The sequence below is a fragment of the Colletotrichum godetiae genome (assembly GCF_030913485.1).
Source record: "Colletotrichum godetiae strain CBS 193.32 chromosome Unknown BDP55scaffold_142, whole genome shotgun sequence".
NCBI lineage: Eukaryota > Fungi > Ascomycota > Sordariomycetes > Glomerellales > Glomerellaceae > Colletotrichum > Colletotrichum godetiae.
In genome coordinates, this window is record NW_026851390.1 from 1 (window position 1) to 20,248 (window position 20,248).

At 50.5% G+C, this 20,248-nt stretch overlaps 9 protein-coding genes across 9 annotated transcripts; 5 read left to right on the forward strand and 4 right to left on the reverse strand.

Annotated features, from left to right (window-relative positions):
• Nucleotides 1-1,149: 1,149 nt before the first annotated feature.
• BDP55DRAFT_639480 (uncharacterized protein) lies at nucleotides 1,150-1,740 on the reverse strand (the record flags this gene model as incomplete). Its single annotated transcript, XM_060573258.1, has 1 exon — nucleotides 1,150-1,740. The coding sequence occupies one exon, from the start codon at nucleotides 1,738-1,740 to the stop codon at nucleotides 1,150-1,152; it is 591 nt and encodes a 196-aa protein (XP_060421367.1).
• BDP55DRAFT_688522 (uncharacterized protein) lies at nucleotides 1,671-3,459 on the forward strand (the record flags this gene model as incomplete). Its single annotated transcript, XM_060576642.1, has 4 exons — nucleotides 1,671-1,819; nucleotides 2,064-2,076; nucleotides 2,642-2,988; nucleotides 3,049-3,459. Exons 2-4 carry the CDS (start codon nucleotides 2,064-2,066, stop codon nucleotides 3,457-3,459), a joined length of 771 nt encoding a protein of 256 aa, XP_060421368.1. The 5' UTR covers nucleotides 1,671-1,819.
• A 289-nt stretch (nucleotides 3,460-3,748) lies between these two features.
• BDP55DRAFT_722042 (uncharacterized protein) lies at nucleotides 3,749-4,548 on the forward strand (the record flags this gene model as incomplete). Its single annotated transcript, XM_060578550.1, has 3 exons — nucleotides 3,749-3,827; nucleotides 3,852-4,023; nucleotides 4,139-4,548. 3 exons carry the CDS (start codon nucleotides 3,749-3,751, stop codon nucleotides 4,413-4,415), a joined length of 528 nt encoding a protein of 175 aa, XP_060421369.1. The 3' UTR covers nucleotides 4,416-4,548.
• Nucleotides 4,499-5,917, reverse strand: BDP55DRAFT_688524 (uncharacterized protein). The gene is made up of 2 exons (XM_060576643.1): nucleotides 5,584-5,917; nucleotides 4,499-5,515 (listed from the first exon to the last, which is right to left on the reverse strand). Exons 1-2 carry the CDS (start codon nucleotides 5,800-5,802, stop codon nucleotides 4,712-4,714), a joined length of 1,023 nt encoding a protein of 340 aa, XP_060421370.1. The 5' UTR covers nucleotides 5,803-5,917; the 3' UTR covers nucleotides 4,499-4,711.
• Nucleotides 5,918-8,584: 2,667 nt separating this feature from the next.
• Nucleotides 8,585-9,001, reverse strand: BDP55DRAFT_639484 (uncharacterized protein; the record flags this gene model as incomplete). Its single annotated transcript, XM_060573259.1, has 1 exon — nucleotides 8,585-9,001. One exon carries the CDS (start codon nucleotides 8,999-9,001, stop codon nucleotides 8,585-8,587), a length of 417 nt encoding a protein of 138 aa, XP_060421371.1.
• A 2,518-nt stretch (nucleotides 9,002-11,519) lies between these two features.
• BDP55DRAFT_735563 (steroid monooxygenase) lies at nucleotides 11,520-13,145 on the forward strand (the record flags this gene model as incomplete). Its single annotated transcript, XM_060580331.1, has 1 exon — nucleotides 11,520-13,145. The coding sequence occupies one exon, from the start codon at nucleotides 11,520-11,522 to the stop codon at nucleotides 13,143-13,145; it is 1,626 nt and encodes a 541-aa protein (XP_060421372.1).
• Nucleotides 13,146-14,972: 1,827 nt separating this feature from the next.
• On the forward strand, nucleotides 14,973-15,763 carry BDP55DRAFT_740417 (uncharacterized protein). The gene has a single exon (XM_060580416.1). It carries the CDS (start codon nucleotides 15,038-15,040, stop codon nucleotides 15,713-15,715), a length of 678 nt encoding a protein of 225 aa, XP_060421373.1. The 5' UTR covers nucleotides 14,973-15,037; the 3' UTR covers nucleotides 15,716-15,763.
• On the reverse strand, nucleotides 15,617-16,500 carry BDP55DRAFT_688538 (uncharacterized protein; the record flags this gene model as incomplete). Its single annotated transcript, XM_060576644.1, has 1 exon — nucleotides 15,617-16,500. A coding segment is annotated over exon 1 (482 nt), but the record flags the coding sequence as incomplete, so codon positions are not given.
• A 2,885-nt stretch (nucleotides 16,501-19,385) lies between these two features.
• Nucleotides 19,386-20,248, forward strand: BDP55DRAFT_688542 (uncharacterized protein). The gene is made up of 2 exons (XM_060576645.1): nucleotides 19,386-20,008; nucleotides 20,073-20,248. The coding sequence occupies exons 1-2, from the start codon at nucleotides 19,853-19,855 to the stop codon at nucleotides 20,139-20,141; spliced, it is 225 nt and encodes a 74-aa protein (XP_060421375.1). The 5' UTR covers nucleotides 19,386-19,852; the 3' UTR covers nucleotides 20,142-20,248.

Here is a 20,248-nt window from a genome sequence, read left to right on the forward strand (position 1 = left end):
GCTTGCTGTTTCCTCTCGGCCAGTGACACGATGTTAAGCTCGCAGTGCTTGGCAACGAAAGGAAAACCGTCTATAGCAAAGGCCAGTAGAGGGTCTTGGATACTGTAAGGTGATGAAGTTGACCCATGGCGAAAAGAGCTGGCCATGTAGTATGTTTCGTTATGGCCAAACATGAATTCAGCTGTATCCAATATCTGATCAAAGCGGTTGACCCTCTAATGAGAATCGGTGCCATTATCTTTGCTTCTGTATGTACCCTGATTCTGGCTGTTACACGTTTCCAATAATTATTCGTCAGTGCCAGCTCAACCTCGCAGAAGTTGCGAAAAGTGGGTTTGTGTTGCAGCACGAATGCATTCTGTGCCGAATCATCATCTTGATGTGACTCAAAAAGACTATCGCAACTTCGCGACATCGGCTATGTACCGCGGCCCAGGTTGATAATCACTGGTCCAGAATCGTTTCGGGGATACACTGTAGAAACTCAAGTTATGTCCACCCGAGGGTGATCCGTGGCGAGATTACTCGCCACGGGATCACCCTCGAGCCATGGACATAACTTGAGTTTCTACAGTGTATCCCCCGAAACGATTCTGGACCAGTGATTATCAACCTGGGCCGCGGTACATAGCCGATGTCGCGAAGTTGCGATAGTCTTTTTGAGTCACATCAAGATGATGATTCGGCACAGAATGCATTCGTGCTGCAACACAAAACCCACTTTTCGCAACTTCTGCGAGGTTGAGCTGGCACTGACGAATAATTATTGGAAACGTGTAACAGCCAGAATCAGGGTACATACAGAAGCAAAGATAATGGCACCGATTCTCATTAGAGGGTCAACCGCTTTGATCAGATATTGGATACAGCTGAATTTCATGTTTGGCCATAACGAAACATACTACATGGCCAGCTCTTTTCGCCATGGGTCAACTTCATCACCTTACAGTATCCAAGACCCTCTACTGGCCTTTGCTATAGACGGTTTCCTTTCGTTGCCAAGCACTGCGAGCTTAACATCGTGTCACTGGCCGAGAGGAAACAGCAAGCATTGATAAGCTGAAATCGTCTTCAAGTGCGATCTCAAACCGACCCCAAACTGTTCAAACTACAGATGCTATACTGTGCTACACAGTAATCCTAAGGACGTCATGTTTCGACTACAACAAACGCCTCGGTAGGGACCTTGGCTGGATGGTATCGTGATAAGCTGCAAGTAGATAGCCATGCATAGAGATCGCTTTCGAGCTCCCAGGTCGGACACTCGTATCCGATCCACTTAACCCCGTAGAGGACCGCGCCGTTTCCGGCCTCGTGGTGCCCCGCGATTGACTCAGGCACGTAGCTGCTACGGCCATCAATCATGTAAGGACGCTGAGCACATTCTGGATCATATGTTGCTTCCTCTTGGCAACACACTTCATCTTTTTGGACTTGACCCACACAGGCTGGACACAAAGTTCTGCTTACTGTGCACATGTGACCACAATTTAAAGTGCGAGAGTGACTGCTGTTAAGGCAGGTTATGGATACCTTGAAGTAGCTCTTGATTACACGGTGCCCCTCGTACTGTCGTACACCATCCCGACCCCACATTTTGGTTTGCAAACCAACCGCTACAGTAATTACCAGAGGTTTGCGGAGGCCCATCACAGCAGCTTTCGGCTTCTCAAACATTGAGAGTGTTTGCGAGAGAGGAAGTGACTTATGTATGATCAAAACTGTAGAGCGATTGGCCATGGTCAGAATCTCCGAGCACTCAAGATTTCTTCCATGATTGGGTTGAGCCAGGGCTAAGATAGGTGCATTAAACGGTTACAGGAGTCCGCGAAAAGGCCTTCACCTTCTTCAACTCTCTGATCTCTTTCCGCACAGACACATAAGCCATTTTTGATGCTTACACAGTGTATATTAAACCCTGGCTCACAGATATACATGCCAAACACTTGGGCAAGCTCTCCATCTCCAGTAACAGAGGTTGGGTAATCCAGAATCGGCTTTCCAACCCACTTAGAACCCCTGCTGGTGATGACACCGAAGCCAATGTCTGCTCCAACCCATGGATGGAGCACCCCTGTCAACTTAAGGTTTTTCTGGGCTAAGTACTCCCGTACTAAGCCAGACTGTGTTGGTGCCAAGATATCAAACGTCCGTGCGGAAAGAGAGAAGTGTGTTGAATATGAGATGAATCCCTTTTCGCTGACCCCTGTAGCATGGACGATCATCAGAACTGGTCCCTGGCTGAAACGAGATGTGGATCGCGCAGGCAGGTAAAATGGAGAGGAAGCCCTGGTCTTGATCGTGCTGCTGGGGACGGTTCTAGGATCCGACTCCTTCATGCGTCACCAAGCCATATTCTACTCGTCCGGGCAAGCTTGGTTCCACGCGATTGGGACAATGATCACGCAGAAGAAAATATCGGGGTTTGAGCCGGAGACGCATTTAAGTGTGCGTCTTTAGTGATATTCGATACTCGTGCCCAGATCTGGACGAAGCCAGCGCATAGGATTATTTGATCGGTACGATTGGCCATCAGAATTCTCGAGCATTCAAGAATTCTGCCATGACTGGATCAAAGGATGTCTGCCATGATTGGATTAAGTCAAGCTCAAGATAATTGCAACTAGCGTTTGCCACGGAGACCAGAGTTACGCCATGTCAGCAATCCCCAAGGAACTTACGCCCTCCCAGAGACCCTCCAGCTCCATCTACTTGCCGCCGGAGATCCTTGCCATGGTAATGGCATACTGCGATGATAAGAGTCTCCGATTACTAGCGCTGTGCAGCAAACTTTTTCGGGTTATCTGTACGCCACTGCTTTACCAGCGAGACTTACAATCGCCCGTTCCTCGTTGTGTTGCCTGGGCGATTTCCGAGTGCGAAGACGACTCCGTTTCACTATGTGTACTTCAAAGAGCTCAGCAGTTGGGGGCGGATTTTCAAAGGAGACTGCCGTACGACTGCTTCCTCGGTCATTGCGGTACTGATGTCTTTGAATCCCAACGGGAGTGCTTATTCCGAAGCACAGAGCTGCTGTCAGCCTTTTAGCTTGCTCTTCTGTTAGGTCGCGACAAGCTTGTTGCTTTTCTTTTGCAGAACGGATTTCATGACCAGGAAGTAATCATCGACAACAAAGTTTGGTCTTTGCTTCCGTTCAAAGCGACTCATGCTTCTCTTTGGGAACTAGACACCTCGATTGCCCAGCTCTCTGCATCGGACGGGCGTTTTCAAAACGCTTTCGAGCCATTCATTCAGTACAACGAGTTCGAGCCAACCTTTGCGAGGCTTGGAACACTTTCTTTCGCGCCCTGGTTTCCAATGTCGCAAGAGGAAATTCTACAGTATGTGTACGAGTGTGGAGTCAGTAGCTTCAATATGGGTCCGGAATTCGAATTCAAACGTAGGAGAATGTTTGTTGTTAAAGCGAAATCTTTCAGGCCCAGATGTAGCCTGTGGTAGGAAGTCTGCTATCGAAAATTTGCAAACGTACACGAATCGGATCAAGAACCACAAGGAAAGCACAACTGTTGCAAAAGAAATGACGCGGTAGCCTTGTTGTAAACCTTGATAGTTTTGTTCCTCATACAAAAACTCAAATGTAAACACTGCCGAATGTAGTTCTGCTATCAAGCAAGAACCATCCCGGAACATCGAGGATGCTTGACTGCGACTATAAGTGAGATGCTGTCGCGTTCCTGCAATACACAAACCATAGGACGGGTATTGCCACGAGTCATGGCACGCAGCAATGGGAATACGGAGTGTGGTAAAGTGGCTTAATCTATCAAAGTGGAAAAAGACAAAAGAAAAAGGTCTACATACGAGTTGTAAGTGATATACACGTGATATAGCACATGAAGGGGATTTCGTGAGTTGCGATTCTGATCCCTGTTACGTGACAGGTAATTATCGACAAAGTTTGGGGACAAGGCTAGCCTACGAGAGGTCCCTCAATGCATTCAAAACTCAAGTTGACATGGCCATCCGAGATATGACCGGAAGATGCCATGCTGAGAAGAAAGCGTACGAAGCCCACCAGGCTACTCCTCTCACGTTCACTAAGGGCATGATGAATAATGAATGTGGAACATCTACAACGACCAGAGTAAGAAGGAGTCATTCATGCGGGCAATGACAGCGTTGGACCGTTGGCGCCCATCATCGGCGTGTATGATTTTTCGTGGATCGCCAATGCATCGAAACTGTCAGTCGCCGACCGTGTACTACTAGTCGACGTCGGCGGTGGCAGCGGCCGTGCGGCCCAGGCTATCTGCGAGAGCACCGACCTGTCGCTAGCACGACGTATGCTCGGGAACAAGGAGCCTGTCATCTCGAAGGTTGACGAATCGGGTACTCTTCCGGGATGGACGCTCATGCTGATTGAAATGCACAAGAGAACATCTGAGCTACCTTGAATGTAGGAGCAGGCAACAAGAGTATGAAGCAATTGACGTTGCTTGCTTGAGATTTTCCCAACTAAGATTACTTAGTGCCTTTGCCCCAACCTTATCTGCTTAGCTTTGGGTTCATAAACACGATCATCACAACTCTGGTCTAGAGTTGTACGGATTTTCTCCCATTAGGTAAATGGGTCTCGGCGAACTCAGAACCGCATAAGCCACCCTACGTACATAGCGGCCCCACACTTTGATCTCTGCATGACGCCGTCGCCAGGATCTCCCTAAACAGCTTTGACACCTCGCATTGTCTATTAGACATGTTCCGTGTGCAGTTCCCCTCCATATCTTGCCTGCCGGATCCGCTGAGAAACGCGACAAAAGAACCGGTGAATTTTGAAAGAACTCCTGTCAGGTCGGTAAGCACGTGCGGCAGCAATTGTTCGCGTCTGTTGAACTTTCGTCTGATGGCTGAAGGCTCCCCTTCCAGCTGCCGCCGTGCTCTCCCGCGTTTCGCCCGATGTCTCCACTTCCGACCTTTCCTGATCAGAAATGGCATCGCTCGACTGTCCTTGTTTACCCAGCTCGCTGTCATCAACTGGCAGAAACGTGGACGCGCAAGCTTCCATCTCGAAGAGGTCGCGCAAGTCGATCTCAGGTAGCCCGAGGAAGGAACCTCCTTCAACCGCGTTGATCGAACCAGCAGTGTCAGCGTCGCTCATGATAAAGTCCCCCATAATGCCCTCGACATCGTGGTTGAGTGGTGCTAAATCCGTCCGTTGTTCATGTTTTGCTGGGTTGCTGGGGGGTTCGCCTACATCAGCCTCGTCTTGCTGGAAGCCCGACACGGTGCCGCAAAAAACAGCGGCGCCGCCGTCATCGGCCTCGACTTCGTGTGGGGCATCCGCTTCCCCACTTGTGACTTCCTTCGCCGTTGCGTCTTCGTCTCCCACGGTATCGGGCGTTCCCCGCACGCTGCTTCCGACCTCCCCCACCTTGATGCTGTCGCCGATCTCCGCCGGACTTTGACCAGGTTCGGACGTTAACCTCTTTCGTCGACGGCGTGAAACCCGGCGTCGGCGTCCACAACCGTGCATCCCATTGACGAGTTCCGCCAGCTGGTTCGGATGCACGTCAGTTCAAGCCATTCATTCCAACAGCAGAAGGCTTCTCTGCCAAGACCTACAAAACGATTCACGTCGGGAATGCTTTGGCCGTCCGGTACGTGGACGGCTCCATCTAATTGACCGTAAGTCGGATTGAAATGGATGACGGCCGAGAACACCTGGGCTCCCTCGCCCAGCTGCACGGCCTTTCGTTTCCCGCTTGCCCCACATTTTCGGACCTTCTCTTTGGCCTTTTTGTCATATGTGAAGACGATCTTGTCCGACGACATGGGGGCCATGGTGATGCGAGTTGAGTGATCTACAATCCGAATGTGATTTAATGTATCCTATTGCCCGGGAATAGCTATTGGGATGGGATTCTGTTGCCCTCAAGTACGACGATATGGAATAGAGGCCATTGCAGGCTTTGCGTTGGGCTCTGAAGTGAGCCGATTTGGTATCTTGTGATTCGTACACCGCAGCTCTTTGTTGATCTTCGACCAACGTCTACTCTTCCTCATACAATTCGAGGCAGCTAGCAATGTATCTTGCTGGCCCCTGTGGGGCGACCAGTCATTTTGGATTAGTCGACTTTGATTAGCCGGCTCACATGTGGACTTCAATCGAGAAAACATTCAAGGGACATATCGTGATGCGGCGCGGTGGCCAGATCATACCACATCGAAAAAGGCCAAACGCCGGTAAGCCCGCCACAGCACTATGCAGCAGCATCCAACCCTGGAATCTGGTCATGGTGCATAAAGAAATCGGTACCGCAGTTGATTTCTGATCTTCCGGCGATCTTCTCCGGCAGAGGCACACGCGGCAACACGCAAACTTCGAAGTTGCCATGTTTGATGATGTCCAGGGCGTTTACTGGGAAAGCTAAAATAGCTGTACCTGGATGCGTCCCACGTATGAAGCCAAAATTGACTTTCGGGTGTTCAGATTTAATAGTTGATTGATTTCGGATGTTTATGGATGTTTGCATAGTTGCCGAGAAGCGACGTGGCACAACGTGGACTATCTGCATAGCGTCTCATTACTAATTTGCTCCTGGCATAAACACTTCACCCCAACAACTAGCATACGAAATGGTTGTCCGGCCCTACACTTCTAGAAGCTAGCACGTCCCAGTCGCTGACGAACCTTGCGGACAGTAAGGCGGCAAGAGCAAGAAGAAAAACACTCTGCCAAGTGGCTGACTTTACGGGACCATAAATCAGCCAACAGCTCTTTCCACGATCAATCCTGCGACTAAGACAACTCGGAAGTAACTAATTGATTCGGGAGAGAAGAGGCGGGGTCAGGTCGAAGCGAGTGTAGTACTTACCGTTCGCCAAGATTTGCTAGCCACATCACGCAGAACAACCAAAAGTTGCCGAGTTTGCGATAAAACGAAGATGTAGAATACTCCAACCAGAGACCAAGTCCAGCGGCGCCAGTGAAAGTGATCTTTTCACGCTATCACAAAACACCCACGACGTGTATAGGTTGGACTTGGGTGAGTCCACACGAATGGTTTGGAATTAGATCGCAAGCGGTTCCATCTTGGAGTCAACCCTCGACTCCCAATGGCCATCGCAATATCAAACCATCATGTCACACGAGTAAAATACATTGACTCGAAGCACCGCCCCTGTCTTTTTGTAGTGCCAGAGAGAACCTCGACAAAGTCAATGCTCGGCATGTCCCCTCCGAGACTCGAGCTCGCAAGAGCTGAGATCAGTGCATTACATGAATGAAATTGTCACGAATTCGGAGCCAGCAGACTGGGTGTCTTGGGTTCTTCTGCGGGATAGCAAAGAACAACATAAGAAGATAGTCATGTTCATGATAACTGAGACAAGAGACAGAAAGCAGGCTACAAAGTCGCTCGGCTTTGACCGATTCCGTTCAGCAGCATCTCGTCGCATAGGCTCATTATTGCACAATGTGTACAGCGAAGGCATTCGACACGGGCTGGCGTTCAGGCTCTCTGTCTTCCATATCCACCCGATCATGACATGACTACGTTTTAGTAGACGTGTTCATCACGACTAAGGTGGCCCGTATAGAAATACTTGGTCCTTCAAAGAGACTAGCCGAACGATGACCCTCAGGGGCAGTGGCAATTTAACCATAGGTTGACCAGGATCGCGCATGGGTTGACGGATATCAGCGTTGTTGAATCCTGTCATAAGGGGTCTACCAAGTTTGCAAGGGGGTCAATGAATATTCCAACGTTGGCACCAAATAGGGGTAAGGGGTCGAGACGAACACATATAAAGACCACGAAACTGACGACACAAGATCTCGGCGAACAATCGTCAACACCTACAAAGCAAAACGAAGCCTCACGATAAACAAGAAATGGCTACCGCCCACAATCCCGAGACGAACGCAGATCAAGGTCGCGGAGCGTACGATACCACGGGCGTTCCGAAGCCACCTCCCCGTCCAAAGTCGAGGTAGAAAACGATGAGGTCCGTTTGAATGGAAGTCTTATATTTACGCCTTCTAACAACGCGCGTCACAGCACTGGATCATTTCTGGATGCACGAGAGCGACACAACACCGTAAGCGATGGTCTTGGACCATACGGTGGTGGGCTGAGCCGCGACAGAGGAGAAGCTTGGGTTTGGAGTGTCAGTAACAAGTTCTGCTAGGACAAGATAGAGAGAAATCCATCAATTCTTTCACTTGCGTACAAATAAGCAGGCAATTTCTGAATGCTACTTGATGTCTGACTTCGCTGCGCACCATTCTACAACTTGATCTGTCCATTTGATTCGGTGCATTTCGAGAGCCTGTATTCCCCCAAGGCTTGCCCTTGAGCCCTGGTCCCTTAGGCGTGAGGGAGTTTTACATAGGAAGGCATAATAATTCGTGAAAGAAAACGTACAACTTCCACCCCGCCTAATACCGCACCATGGACGTAGTACAACAATGCAAGAGATCTCGTTAGGCACCAAGAGCGAAGACCTCGCACCTTTTATTGGGACTAAGACAAAGGACGCGTCCACCGTACACAGTATTAACCACTTCCCTCTCTTGCGTGAGCTTTTGGTAATCGTTGTTGCTAGAAAGCGCCGAGTGGATCTAATGCAGCCGGTCCCATAGGTATACACCAAGAAAAAAGACAAAAAGGGCTGCAAGGTGGTCACAGCCGGCGCCATGTGAACCGGTTGCGCTGACGGGGATCGCCGCGGTCGTGTGCACCGTCGGCCTATGGTAGGTCCACGACGGTTGAACATCACCACCAGACGTCGTCGTCACGAAACTGAGCGCGGTGCCGATGCTCGATGTATTGTGGGTGAAAGTAGCGTTCCAGGATCGATGGGTGGATTCCAGTCTGTCCGGAAGTGCAGTTGTATGAATTGTAGTCGAAGTTGACGCATCCGCCTCCATGGTACAAGTGCATATTTGAGGAAGCTCAGTCACCGTGCTTGAGGGCGGCTGAACGGTACCGACTGTAGGAGCAGCAGTGTACAGATTGGCAAACGCCCAGATCTCCATGGTGACGTTCTGTGTGTGGCTTAGTTCAGTGTATACACGAGGAGGTTGCAAAGGAGCTCATGAACCCTCATATTATTTATAGCCATCATGACCTGACGCCAAAACTGGCTGTAGGCTTACTACTGGCTAACTACAAGTGCTAATATACCTTGAGAGTTGAACCTGATGAGGTTGCTGTCAAATATGGCTGATGTAACCGGCAATGTTGAGCATAAATAGTTCCGACACCATGAGGCCTAGAAAACCTTCGTCTTCTCAACCCTGCAACTTCGGAAAATGACACCATCGTCTCCGCCAGATCCCCTTATTGTGCAGGACGAGCAAGCACTTGCCGATGCATGTGCGTATGCAAACGTTTTGCTTTCTCCCGCAAGTGTATTCTCAAAGTCTACATCACCAGCATATCCACGGAAGTTTTCCGGACCTGCTCTGTTTCAACTAAGGCTGGAAGAAGCGAACAAACTTGCGAACAACGATGTTATACAAATCCGTCCTTCACCGTTTCGCCCAGAGAGCACGTTTTATCCCGTCAATACAACATTGTTGTCAAGCCAGGTGATTAGTCTTAACGACTTGGAGATTAAACCAGATCCATGCCGGGCTTCGGGTGTCACAATTTATACAAAGCGGACAAAGCAGACAAAGCATCGCAAAAAACTTCAGCCGTGATGTCAAAATCATGATTCCTCCCATTCAGCATCAGTCTGCGAGGGTTGAGGCCACTATGGCACGGATGTAGTCAAGCAAAAAGCTTTGCCATGTAGATGCTCATTTTACCAAAGCCTGAAACCTAGAAGGGGGATGGCGACATGTAATCAAGAAATGTGCGCCTTGCAATAATGAGTGTATTTCAATAAAGCTCAAAGAGAGGCTATACGGACTGTTGCACATCCCCAAGCAGATTCATAGCCATGTTCTTGTCTGCCTTGGACATGGCATACAAAAAACCGAAAGTATTGCAATGCGGCTCTAGAACTATCGATAATAGAGAACTCTTTCTCGTGATGTGAGCTAATCAACCGCATGCAGACGTTCAACTGGGCGACCACTGGAAAACAGGCGGGCAACTCCAAACACCAAGATAGACGCCCACCACACTACCATCCTCCGCCGAGAAATAGCACACCATTTTACCATTGACGAGCTCCGTGATGAGCCTGCCATGCGTCACCCAGCTGAACGTGGCCCCAGGCGTGATCGGCTCGTGCTGAACGGACATGCCAGGATTGCCCTTCTTCTGCCTCTTTTGGCTGGCACGAAGTCAGACTTCAAGTATGTGAAAGGAGCTAGATCAGAAGCGTACCGTGAACGGCCCATACCAGATGGTTTCTCTTTTCGCTTGGGGCAGAAGCAGAAAGTCTCAGATTCTTTTGCTTGTCGTACATACGCGTCGTCTCAGCTCAAGAAGGTCCTGTCAGTAACTTGAAGAGATGTTCAGGAATAACGAAACTCGGCCTTTGACAAAGAGTCCGCCATGTACTTCGAGTTTGCTCCTCGTGTAGTAGTGTTTGTATAGTCACGACGAAATTGTGAATACTAGCGAACCTTGTTCACTGGTATTCTGTCTCGAGGCGTACATATCAAGTGCTTTGGGGCATGGCTGGCTACTGCAAAGCTTCCTCTGAAAATAGATGCAGGTATAATTCTGGCTGAGTACGGCACTTGAAGAGTGCTGGTTCTGCGCGATTGATCGTGCAAAAATTTGTTTAGTGTACTGTACATAGTGAACCTCGTTGTGATGTGTTGCTACAGGCCAAGCAGGCCAATCAGCGGCACTTGTGGCTAAGACAATGCGCCGCTTCACACGCTGACTTCCTTATCCACATCGACGGCCATGGAAGTAGACACGGTCCGAGGCTCCACTTGGAATGACAGATTCTAGAACGTTACAGAAACGCTCCCAACGATATCCATCGGCGCTTTCTCGTCGAAATTGGCTCCAGGGTCCATCACTTTGCTGTGCTGGTCTGAGCGCAGTTGCCCCACTATCCGAGGAAATAGATCCTCCTCTTTCTGGCCCGTGGCTACAAACTGACCTGTCAAAGTGGCTTGAGAGCGAGTATTGAATGTGGCGTGTTCTAGACCCTTCCAACTATGTACCCCGTCATGAGCAAGGATACTCCAGAAATGACATGTGCGTTTTGGACGTACGGACACACCAAATCAACCGATAGGACGGGAGTTGCACCTCAGCGGCACATACGACCATCGCAACTACCTACAAGCCCTGGTGAAGCGTTCCTTGACGAAACGCCCCAGTGACGATATTGTCATGAATGCTCAGCACGAGGAACCCAAAACGACCTTTTGTCGTAGCATACTACATGATGGCTACTCCTCCGCCGAGTATCACGCGAAAGCAGGAGACCGACAAGCTTAAATGACGCAGTCGATGCCGTGATCCTGCTACCGTATTGGACTACATCTTCACGTTCATCCGGCCTCATTACCGCTCGAGAATCTGCGACCATTAGATCATCGGCCACACGAAGTTTTCCCTTTCAGATTTCCTATTGCAATGGAGGGACAGAAGGCAAACACGCTCGAAGCAGACGTCATCATCATTGGCGCAGGTTTCAGTGGTTGTTACGCTTTATTCAAAATTCGGGAGGCAGGATTCTCTGCCAAGATTCTTGAACGCGGAGATGACTTCGGCGGCGTCTGGCATTTCAATCGGTATCCCGGTGCCAGGGTTGATTCCGACACGCCCGCCTACCAGTTCAGCTTGCCCAGAGTCTGGGCTGATTTCCACTTCACGGAACGGTTTCCTGGTTGCGAGGAAATCCGCAAGTACTTTCGACACGTCGATGCAACGCTGGGTCTGCGTCAGGACACCATTTTCGACGCTCAAGCAGACGAGGCGAAGTACGACACCGAGGCCGGGCGCTGGCAGTTCAGGACGACCAAGGGGCTACGTGCGACGTCCAAGTATGCGATATTCGCATGCGGCTCGATGAACAAGCCGTACATGCCACCTTTCCCAAACCAAGACCTGTTCGATGGGCCTATCATACACCCGTCGGCTTGGCCCGACAATCTCTCGCTGACGGGCAAGAAGATCGGCATCGTCGGTCAGGGCGCGTCCGGTCTGCAAATCGTGCAGGAGCTTGCACCACTCGACTGCGAGCTGACGGTTTTCGTCCGAAACCCTTGTATCGCGGTTCCGATGCATCAGAGACAGCTGTCGTATCGAGAGTCAGAGGAGATGAAACACTATTACGATGCCATATTCGCAAAGGCCAAGTTCGGCTCGTCTTCGGCCCTCCCGTACAATCAGAATTCTGACTCGCTACTCCGCGCGACCGAGACCGAACGAAACGACCTGTTCGAGCGATTGTGGAACAGAGGTGGCCTCGGCCTCACGCAGTCAAACTATCGCGATATTGTCCTTGACGAAAAGGCCAACGCATGCTTGTACGATTTCTGGGTTCGAAAAACGCGAAGCCGGATGACGGACCCCAAAAAAATGGACATCGTCGCGCCTTTGCAGCAGTTTGAATGGTTCGGATCAACACGTGTCAATCTTGAGTCGAACTACTACGAGGCGCTGGATCAACCGAATGTTAGAGTGGTGAACCTCAAGGAGACGCCGATCCAGTCCTTTGACAGGCATGGGATTCTCGCCGGTAGCTCTGATGTTACTACACACCACGACTTGGACGTCATCATCATGGCCACCGGCTACGACGGCGTGACAGGTAGCCTGCTGGACATGAACATCCATGACAAGAATGGCGTCCGGCTGGAGGATGCTTGGGAAAGCGGCATCAGCACGTACCTTGGCATGATGATCCCCGGTATGCCCAATGCATTTATGCTGTATGGGCCGCAAGGGCCGACGACGCAGACCAACGCGCCGCCTTTCATTGAGCTCCAGGTTGACTGGGTGGTAAGGCTCCTAAAGCGGATGAGCCAGGATCATGTGTATTCCATCGAGCCCTCGGAGGAGTCTTGTGAATTTTGGAAAGGTCTCGTAGCAAAGGCCTTCGAGTCAACCCTTTTTCGTGATAGCACCGCGTGGTGGACCGGCGCGAACGTCCCGCGCAAGAGAGTCGAGCCACTGGTCTATCTGGGTGGGGTCCAGCCATGGAGACAGTTGTGTGACCGGTCTCTTCGTGACTGGACGGACTTCATCGTGTCGTAGGAGCAGAATAGCTTCGATTATCGTAGCCTGGCTGACGGGAACTTTCATTTATCTACTCTGAATGCCTATCAATGTGTCAAACTCTATCGTCAACACTGTAAAAAACTGTGACTTCCTGCGGTGAATTCAGAGACGCGGTGACCTGGAGACGAGCTGTGACTAATGGCATCGCATTCTGGTCTATGTCGACTACGAGTTATTCGTGCACTTTGGTACAAAGATAAAGCTCATCCATCTCAATTCGTTTATTTGGCAGTATGCGTGCGAAACCGAACGGTGATTGAACCTCAATGGATAAGGGGATACCGATGTTTTCCCATTCATCGGCACGCGACCACATCTTACACCACGCGAGATGCCTCGTCCGCCCGTTCATTGCTGTTAGTAGTAGCGTCTCTCACGTGATTTCCAAGAGTTTTGAACAGGCAAACGAAGACTAGACTGCTGTATAGCTGGGAGACGATGTAGACATGCCGCTGTCTTAAACAAAGCTGCTGGCCGTGCCTCTAGGGGTAAGTCCCGCAGGCGGCGGTTTTTGCAGTTCCCACCAGGGAGGTTCGTCCTGAATGTGGACCTGGCCTTCATCAAGTTCGCCAGTGCCGGCCCTTTTAAATCTCAAGGCACCTATGACTTTCTTGAAAGAGACAAATGTGCTAAACGTTAGAAATATTTTTGGATAAGGGTGGCCATAACTTCAATGCACATATGAACGTCAGCCGAACAGCGATCTCTTTGAAAAAAGCCTTGATTTTGTCGACCAAGGTGACAGTATTTGGACTCTTCGAGCGGAGACTCGTCATTGTGGGTGCAACTTTCGTAGGCGTGGTGGTTAACAAATATGTCGGAAGAAGTACGTCTGCGACGGGCTGATAGACGCTGGGATGGTTCAAGGAAGATTCCGAAATCACAACCAGATCAAAGGCCAGCAACCTGAGCGACGGCTGTGTTTTTATACTGTTCAAGTCTTGGCAGACTTTCGTGAAAGCCAGACAGCTCAGCCGAGTTAAAGTGACACCCGAAGGCTGTCATTGATCGGTAGACCAATCATCAGAGAGACCCGCGTGGCGTTTCCAGGACCTATTCGATGGCTCCTTGATTACGCTCTGTGCTTCGAATCGAGGGAGCGATGGATCGCCGCGGGAACCTTGAAGAATGCATGCCCCGGGTACTAAGAACCGCAAGGGCGCACGCTGAACACCTGAACCAACAGCAATCTGCCACATTATGCTTGAGAGAACGGACTTACCAAAAAACAGTTCTTTCAATGGTAAAAGCGGTCCTTTGACGGCGAGATCCGACCGAGTCTTGCTGACTCTTCAGCTTGGAGAAACACCATACACATGATTCGTCGGGGATCACCAAGCTGAGCCGTACGCAAACAGAAACCACTGGCCCGCTTGCTGGTGTCTATTATATCCGTAACCTTGCTCGAATGAATGCGAGCGATACATTTGTTTCATGGTACTGTAGCCCTAACTTATGAGGTACCGTATGGATGTGCGTCGCATAAATTTATGCCATAATGAGGATGAGCTCCAGGCGACATTCTCCTTTCATGAGGACCAGACAGTGTGGAGGTTTCCCTGAAACTCATTCTGCTGAAATGCACTTCTGGCTTCCCCCTACTTTCCTTCTCTTAGGCCATGATACGTCAGTTTGCATTCACTTACAATACTGTACTGCAGTCAGTTTTGGGAGAGGGTCGAGTAGAAGCCGGGTCTGCCTCTTTAAGCAAGAGCTTGTTGTGGCTGCGTATGGCGGACACCCCTCATCGCCAGCTTTGTGCCCACTAACGATCATATCAAAACGGTCGATTCGATGTTTGCCGAACTATTTAGTTGCTCCGATGACATTGCTTTCCTTGTAATAACGTCGTTGAGACAGTCCAGGTGATGAATCAAGGAACAGTACCGAAAACAACCAAGATCAACATGGAAGTACCCCAGCCACCAGTACACGGCAGACCCGACAACCTTACCGCAAGGCTCGTCGCGATCATCATCCACGAAATGACAGCATGCATCTCGCGTTGGCGCGATTATGCCGCCTCCAAAGATGCGCAGCTTCAGCAACTTCACAAAAACTCCCAACATCTCGAAGCACGCATCGAAACGCAGCGTCACACCATCAACGCGCAAGCCGAGCGCATTAGTCGTCTGGAGTTCGAAATGTCTCCTATGGAACTCTCATGCAATACTGTGTCGCCAGCGGCGTTTTCAATGTCGCTGCAGGAGTCTAGACGCAAGATGTCGGGTTCTATCATAGACCTGCAGTCAAGCTTCACAGGCGGCACGTTCGAGAATGCTTTGCAGGAGACATACGGTCAAGCACACGGCGGCGATGGTGCGAGCCTAGAGGGCGACGCTTTAGCTCCATTGATGGCGTTGGCAATGACCGCGGTAGGGGACGCAGCTGAACCGCGGTTTGGAGCAGAGGAGGTGACGCAGAGCGAGAGCCTAAACCCGAAGAAGAGGCACCTGGAAGAGTACGATGCTTTTCGAAGCGAGTCCGGCAAAGTTGATGAAGGCAAATGGATTGGAAAGTCTGCCTGCAATAGATTGTTGCTGTAACTTGTTGCACCTTGGATGTAGCGATCTGCGTGAAGCTATTATTCCATCTTTCATATCACATAGTGAGGTCCATTAAGAACGCTACCATTTCGCTGAGTGGTCTAAGTCTCGTCACGAAGACGAATCTCACGTAACATATTCCAACGATCTCTAATGATCACAGCAGATATTCTTATGTTGATTTACGTGATCTCGCGACAGCAACCCATTCCCGCAATCACATCTCCTCGCCGTCATCTTCATGCCCCCCTCTGTTCCCAAGCTGTAGACTATCAGATCATCCCAGTACTTCTTCACAAGGCTGTGGGCATTCTCTAGATTGGCCGCCGGCTCCGTAGTCACTTGCCACTTGATTTTGTAGAAAGTCATGCTGTCGACCTCCTTTCGCCCGGTGACCTCCCCCGACCAGTGCTCCAAAGTGGGGTCGTATCGACGTAACGGTAATCTTCTGGAACTGGAATAGCCATGGAGTTCGTTCCAATCGACTAAAACTGGTAACATGTGCTGGAGTCGGTCTTCTGGTTCCCAGGTTGGTTTCCAAGCCACGTGGTAGTAAATTGCGCCATCGAAATCGCTGTGTCCCTGAATTCTCTTCACTTGCCATTCATCCGTACTTGCTGTGTATCCGCTGTTGTGGTCGACTGTCGTTGATCTCATCTTTCGTTGGGCTGCTAGTCGGAGACTGGTGTAACTGTGACCGAAGTTGGACGTGATACGATGGGCGCCGAGATGGGTCTTGAAGGTGAGGCGGTGAAGCATGCGCCGACGCTGCTGTTTAAGGAGCTTGTGGCTTTTCTTATACATAAAACAGATACATGCGTACATATCCCGATGGATGGAGACGATTCAACTTTGCTAATGAATCACATTTTGTTCCAGTCATTAGTCCCTCCACTGACAGGGTTCGAAGTAAAGATGCTTGAGGCGAGGATGAGTGAGCAGATACATGCTTACAATCCACAGGACTCCAGTCCTGGGCATGCGTATGTGGATCTATGGATGCTTCTGCGCCCGAAACAGAAATTAGATCTTCTGATGTACAGACCCTTAAAACGACCTTTTGTGGTCCGATGTACACACCGAAAGAAACATCGCTCAGCGGTGCTTGCTGGTCCAACTGCTTGGGCTGTGACGACGCAAATGCCAGGGCAGCTACATCGTTGTAGTCGCTAAAGTGGGCCACGCCACGACACAATTGTCACTTCGTAGAGAAACTTCTGGTTTTCGTTGAGAGGGCGCTATGCTTGATTGCAATCCTTGTTCGCAAAAAGGTTCACAAATGACAACGATTTCTGGGCGCCAGCGTGCGCAGAACTAACGCTGACTTTCTGGGTACGTTGCCCTGGCAGTTCCGCCTGGAAATCGCAATACGCCATTGTGAATCCATGTAGTTTGACGGCTCTGGAGGCACCAACGAGAAGCACTGCACGTCACTCGCCAGGCCCCGGCTTTCAACAATAACTTCCCATCATGGCCTAGCCTTGTCGGTTCCTTTCTAGCCATTTCTAGTGTTCGATGATCACTACGACAGAATTGATGGCACCGGCTTGGGTACAAGCCCCTGTAAGGTGGCCGGATCGTTGGAGAGCACGTCGTCTAAGCAGCGTGCGCTTTTTAGGTAAAAATATATGCAGGACGAACTCCACCTGCTTTCCCCGTCTAGCAGATGGTGCTTCCAGTATGAGGACCGAGCGAAATCACCTCTCAGTGGCAGACGTGGACCATACAGTAAAACGTGGCCGGCATGCAATGAAGGCTACTCGCAGCGATCCAGTCTCCATGAACAAGCCTGCAACGCGACGCTTCGGTGAACGAAACCGCGATCCGCGATCTACTGCAAAATAGGACATTCTGGCACGTTCGTGCACGGGAATCGTGGCGGCAAACCTCTCCAGTCGCGTCCCGGGATGCACCAGGCGTCATCGGCAAGCACGACAGACAACGCAGTGTTGACTTGACAGCTGTATTTCCCACTGTATTTCCTTTCGTGACGCTGGAAGTAGACTTACCAAGGACATCCCGTCGTTGTGAGGCCTGGTCGCTCACAAGTATCAAACTATTTGAGAGACATCACTCGCCTGGTCGTTAGCATCAAGTTCGACCGAGATGACGGCATGCCGCGGGTCATCACCGCATCTAGTACAGCGCCGCAAGGAGAAGATTGCCCCCAACCTAGACATCCTGTCACCGACAGAACGGCGCGAAGGTGTAGGAAGAAATGGAAGACTTCGCGGGACGATACCGACTCGTGCCTGGGACAAATGGTGTGTGTTCACGGAATCTAGCGTCATGTTATGCTGAACAATGTCATCACCGCTAAACCATGCTCGCCTGTCAAGGAATATCAAATCTCCATCGCAATAAGTTCCAGCGATGTTCCGGTAACGCATCAAGCTGGAAGCTCTGCAGGCTCTTTTTCCAAACGCCATTCGGTGCCACGTGCGATTTGGTGTGAACAATGGCCGCGGGCTTCTGCATGTAGTTCGACGCGATGTTGAGTATCTGCAGAATCCAGCTCTGGTTTTTCAAACCCTCTCTTCTCCTCAACGCAGGTGCCCGATGTGCCGCACCCACGACGTCTGCGTCGCAGGAAAATATAAGCTCCCACGGATAAGAGTAAGAGGGTTAAGCAAACGCCGATACTAACTCCTATCTTAGCGGCAGTCGAAAAGGACGGACTCTTGGAAGAAGTAGTGACTGGTGTAGCAGACGTCGTGGTCGGCATTGGCGTAGACGTGGCTGCGGACTGAGCGCTTGTCGTTGTGAGACTAGATTGGTATCCTCGGATGGAGAAAACGGAACTACTAAATAATTCTGGTTGGCCGCGTCGATTGAGCGGTTGAAGTAAGAGATGACATAACTGGAGTCCGTAACGGCGAGATCTTCCGGGAGAGTCCAGTTGTAGTACATATCCGACCCAGGTGTGTATCTGATCAGCCCCTCTCCAAGAATGGGTGTGCAGGGAACTAGGTTCGGCATCCAAGCGGTGGTGTTGTAAACCAGTTCAAGCTCGTCTGAAGTCAGGAGAAGTGTCAGCAATTCGCAGCATGCAGTAGCCTATCGGATATGGGAGCACCAACCGACTATGACTTGGGAGAATCCATCGTCGGCGTTGTTAAGAACGAGTCCGATTATGGCAGTGTCGTAGCTCGTCGAGGCAGTCGACCACTCAATACTGACTGTGTCGCCTTTAGACCAAACATCCCCTCTTTTCGGGAGATGAAAAATTGTTGCACGTGCTCATGGCAACAGAAAGGGGCCAGTGGCATCTAGGACAGACCGTGGTGATGCAGTGCTGCTGGAGTGAACATTACCTCCAAGTCCAAGAGCTCTTGTCTTTATCATAGCTTGACGGAGAACTCGCAAGACGAGCTGAAGAGGGAACTCCGTAATTTTTAAATCGCGGTGATTTCATTTCCCTTGCATCCGAGTTCAGAACTCGAGTCGGACTAGCAGGGAATGCAATTACTTGCTTCTTCTGTTGCCAAATGAAATTACGGTATCCGTCCAGGACCCTACCATTACTACCTGCGAGTTCCGGGAGGCCTGCGGCTAGTTAGCTCTGCAAGGTTAGCCGCCAAATGAACGCCTGCTCATTCGGGTTGAACACTCTGTTACGGGGGCGCTAGGCCTACTCAGAAAGTCAGCGCCGTCACTCCAGGGCATGCATGACTCGCGGGCTGCAAGTCTCGAGGTCGACCGTCAAGGCACCATGTCCACAGCGATTCTTTCCATCTTGTCCTCGTTTGTCGATGTCGCAATCTCGACGCGCCCGGACGAGCTTGCAATGGTAACAGTACTGTAATCAATTTGCGTAGCAGGAGTCATTGGTCCGCATCATCTTGTCAACGTCTTGTCTCCTCCTTCTTTTTAATTATGACACAATGACCCCTTCCGGCGAAGCAACCAGCGTAATGGTGACAGGCGATGGGGGCTCGTTGGATGCGCGTCCCGAGACTGTTCATGCCACTTTGTCGATTGCGTGCAATTTGATGATGTGATTCCAGTCCATCAGCGCAGAAGCTTGTTTAAGTATACACAAGAAGTCAAGCGCGGATTGCTTACCAAGAACCCCGCGCTTCACAGGGAGGAGCAGAAAGCTGGGAGCCGGAGATCGAGGTCCAGAAACATCATAAGATGAGTTTGTTTGCCTACTGGGACTCTCTGGAGGGCGGACGGGAGGGGGCCATGGTAGATCGAGAGTTAAGGCACGTATTCGAGATCCTATCTCACACAAGAGGGCTCGGTAGCAGGATCTACTTAGAAGTCATCTGGGTTGATCTCCCAAATTTTGTGAGCCCGAAGCGACTATACGGGACGCTGAAACGACATTCTGGAAGGGTATTGGAAATCTCAGGGCGGCCGTAAGAAAGCATTGAGGGCATTGCGAGGCTCGTCAGGCCCGAAGGGTTCGCTGGCAACATGACCCGACTAACCGATGGCCGTTGTAAGATAAGGGACCACACCTCATAGAGAAAAATGCCTCGAGTCGGAATAGTTGAAGAGATCAAGACGCCGGAACCGGCTGAAGTG

Bases quoted from the DNA above. Each gene is read 5' to 3' on its own strand.
- BDP55DRAFT_688542 (XM_060576645.1), top strand. From the start codon at position 19,853: ATGAGTTTGTTTGCCTACTGGGACTCTCTGGAGGGCGGACGGGAGGGG. The intron at 20,009-20,072 runs GTGAGCCCGAAG...TGGAAATCTCAG, and splicing joins GGGTTGATCTCCCAAATTTT to GGCGGCCGTAAGAAAGCATT.
- BDP55DRAFT_740417 (XM_060580416.1), top strand. From the start codon at position 15,038: ATGAATCAAGGAACAGTACCGAAAACAACCAAGATCAACATGGAAGTA.
- BDP55DRAFT_688524 (XM_060576643.1), bottom strand. From the start codon at position 5,802: ATGGCCCCCATGTCGTCGGACAAGATCGTCTTCACATATGACAAAAAG. The intron at 5,516-5,583 runs GTAGGTCTTGGC...CATCCGAACCAG, and splicing joins TTCCCGACGTGAATCGTTTT to CTGGCGGAACTCGTCAATGG.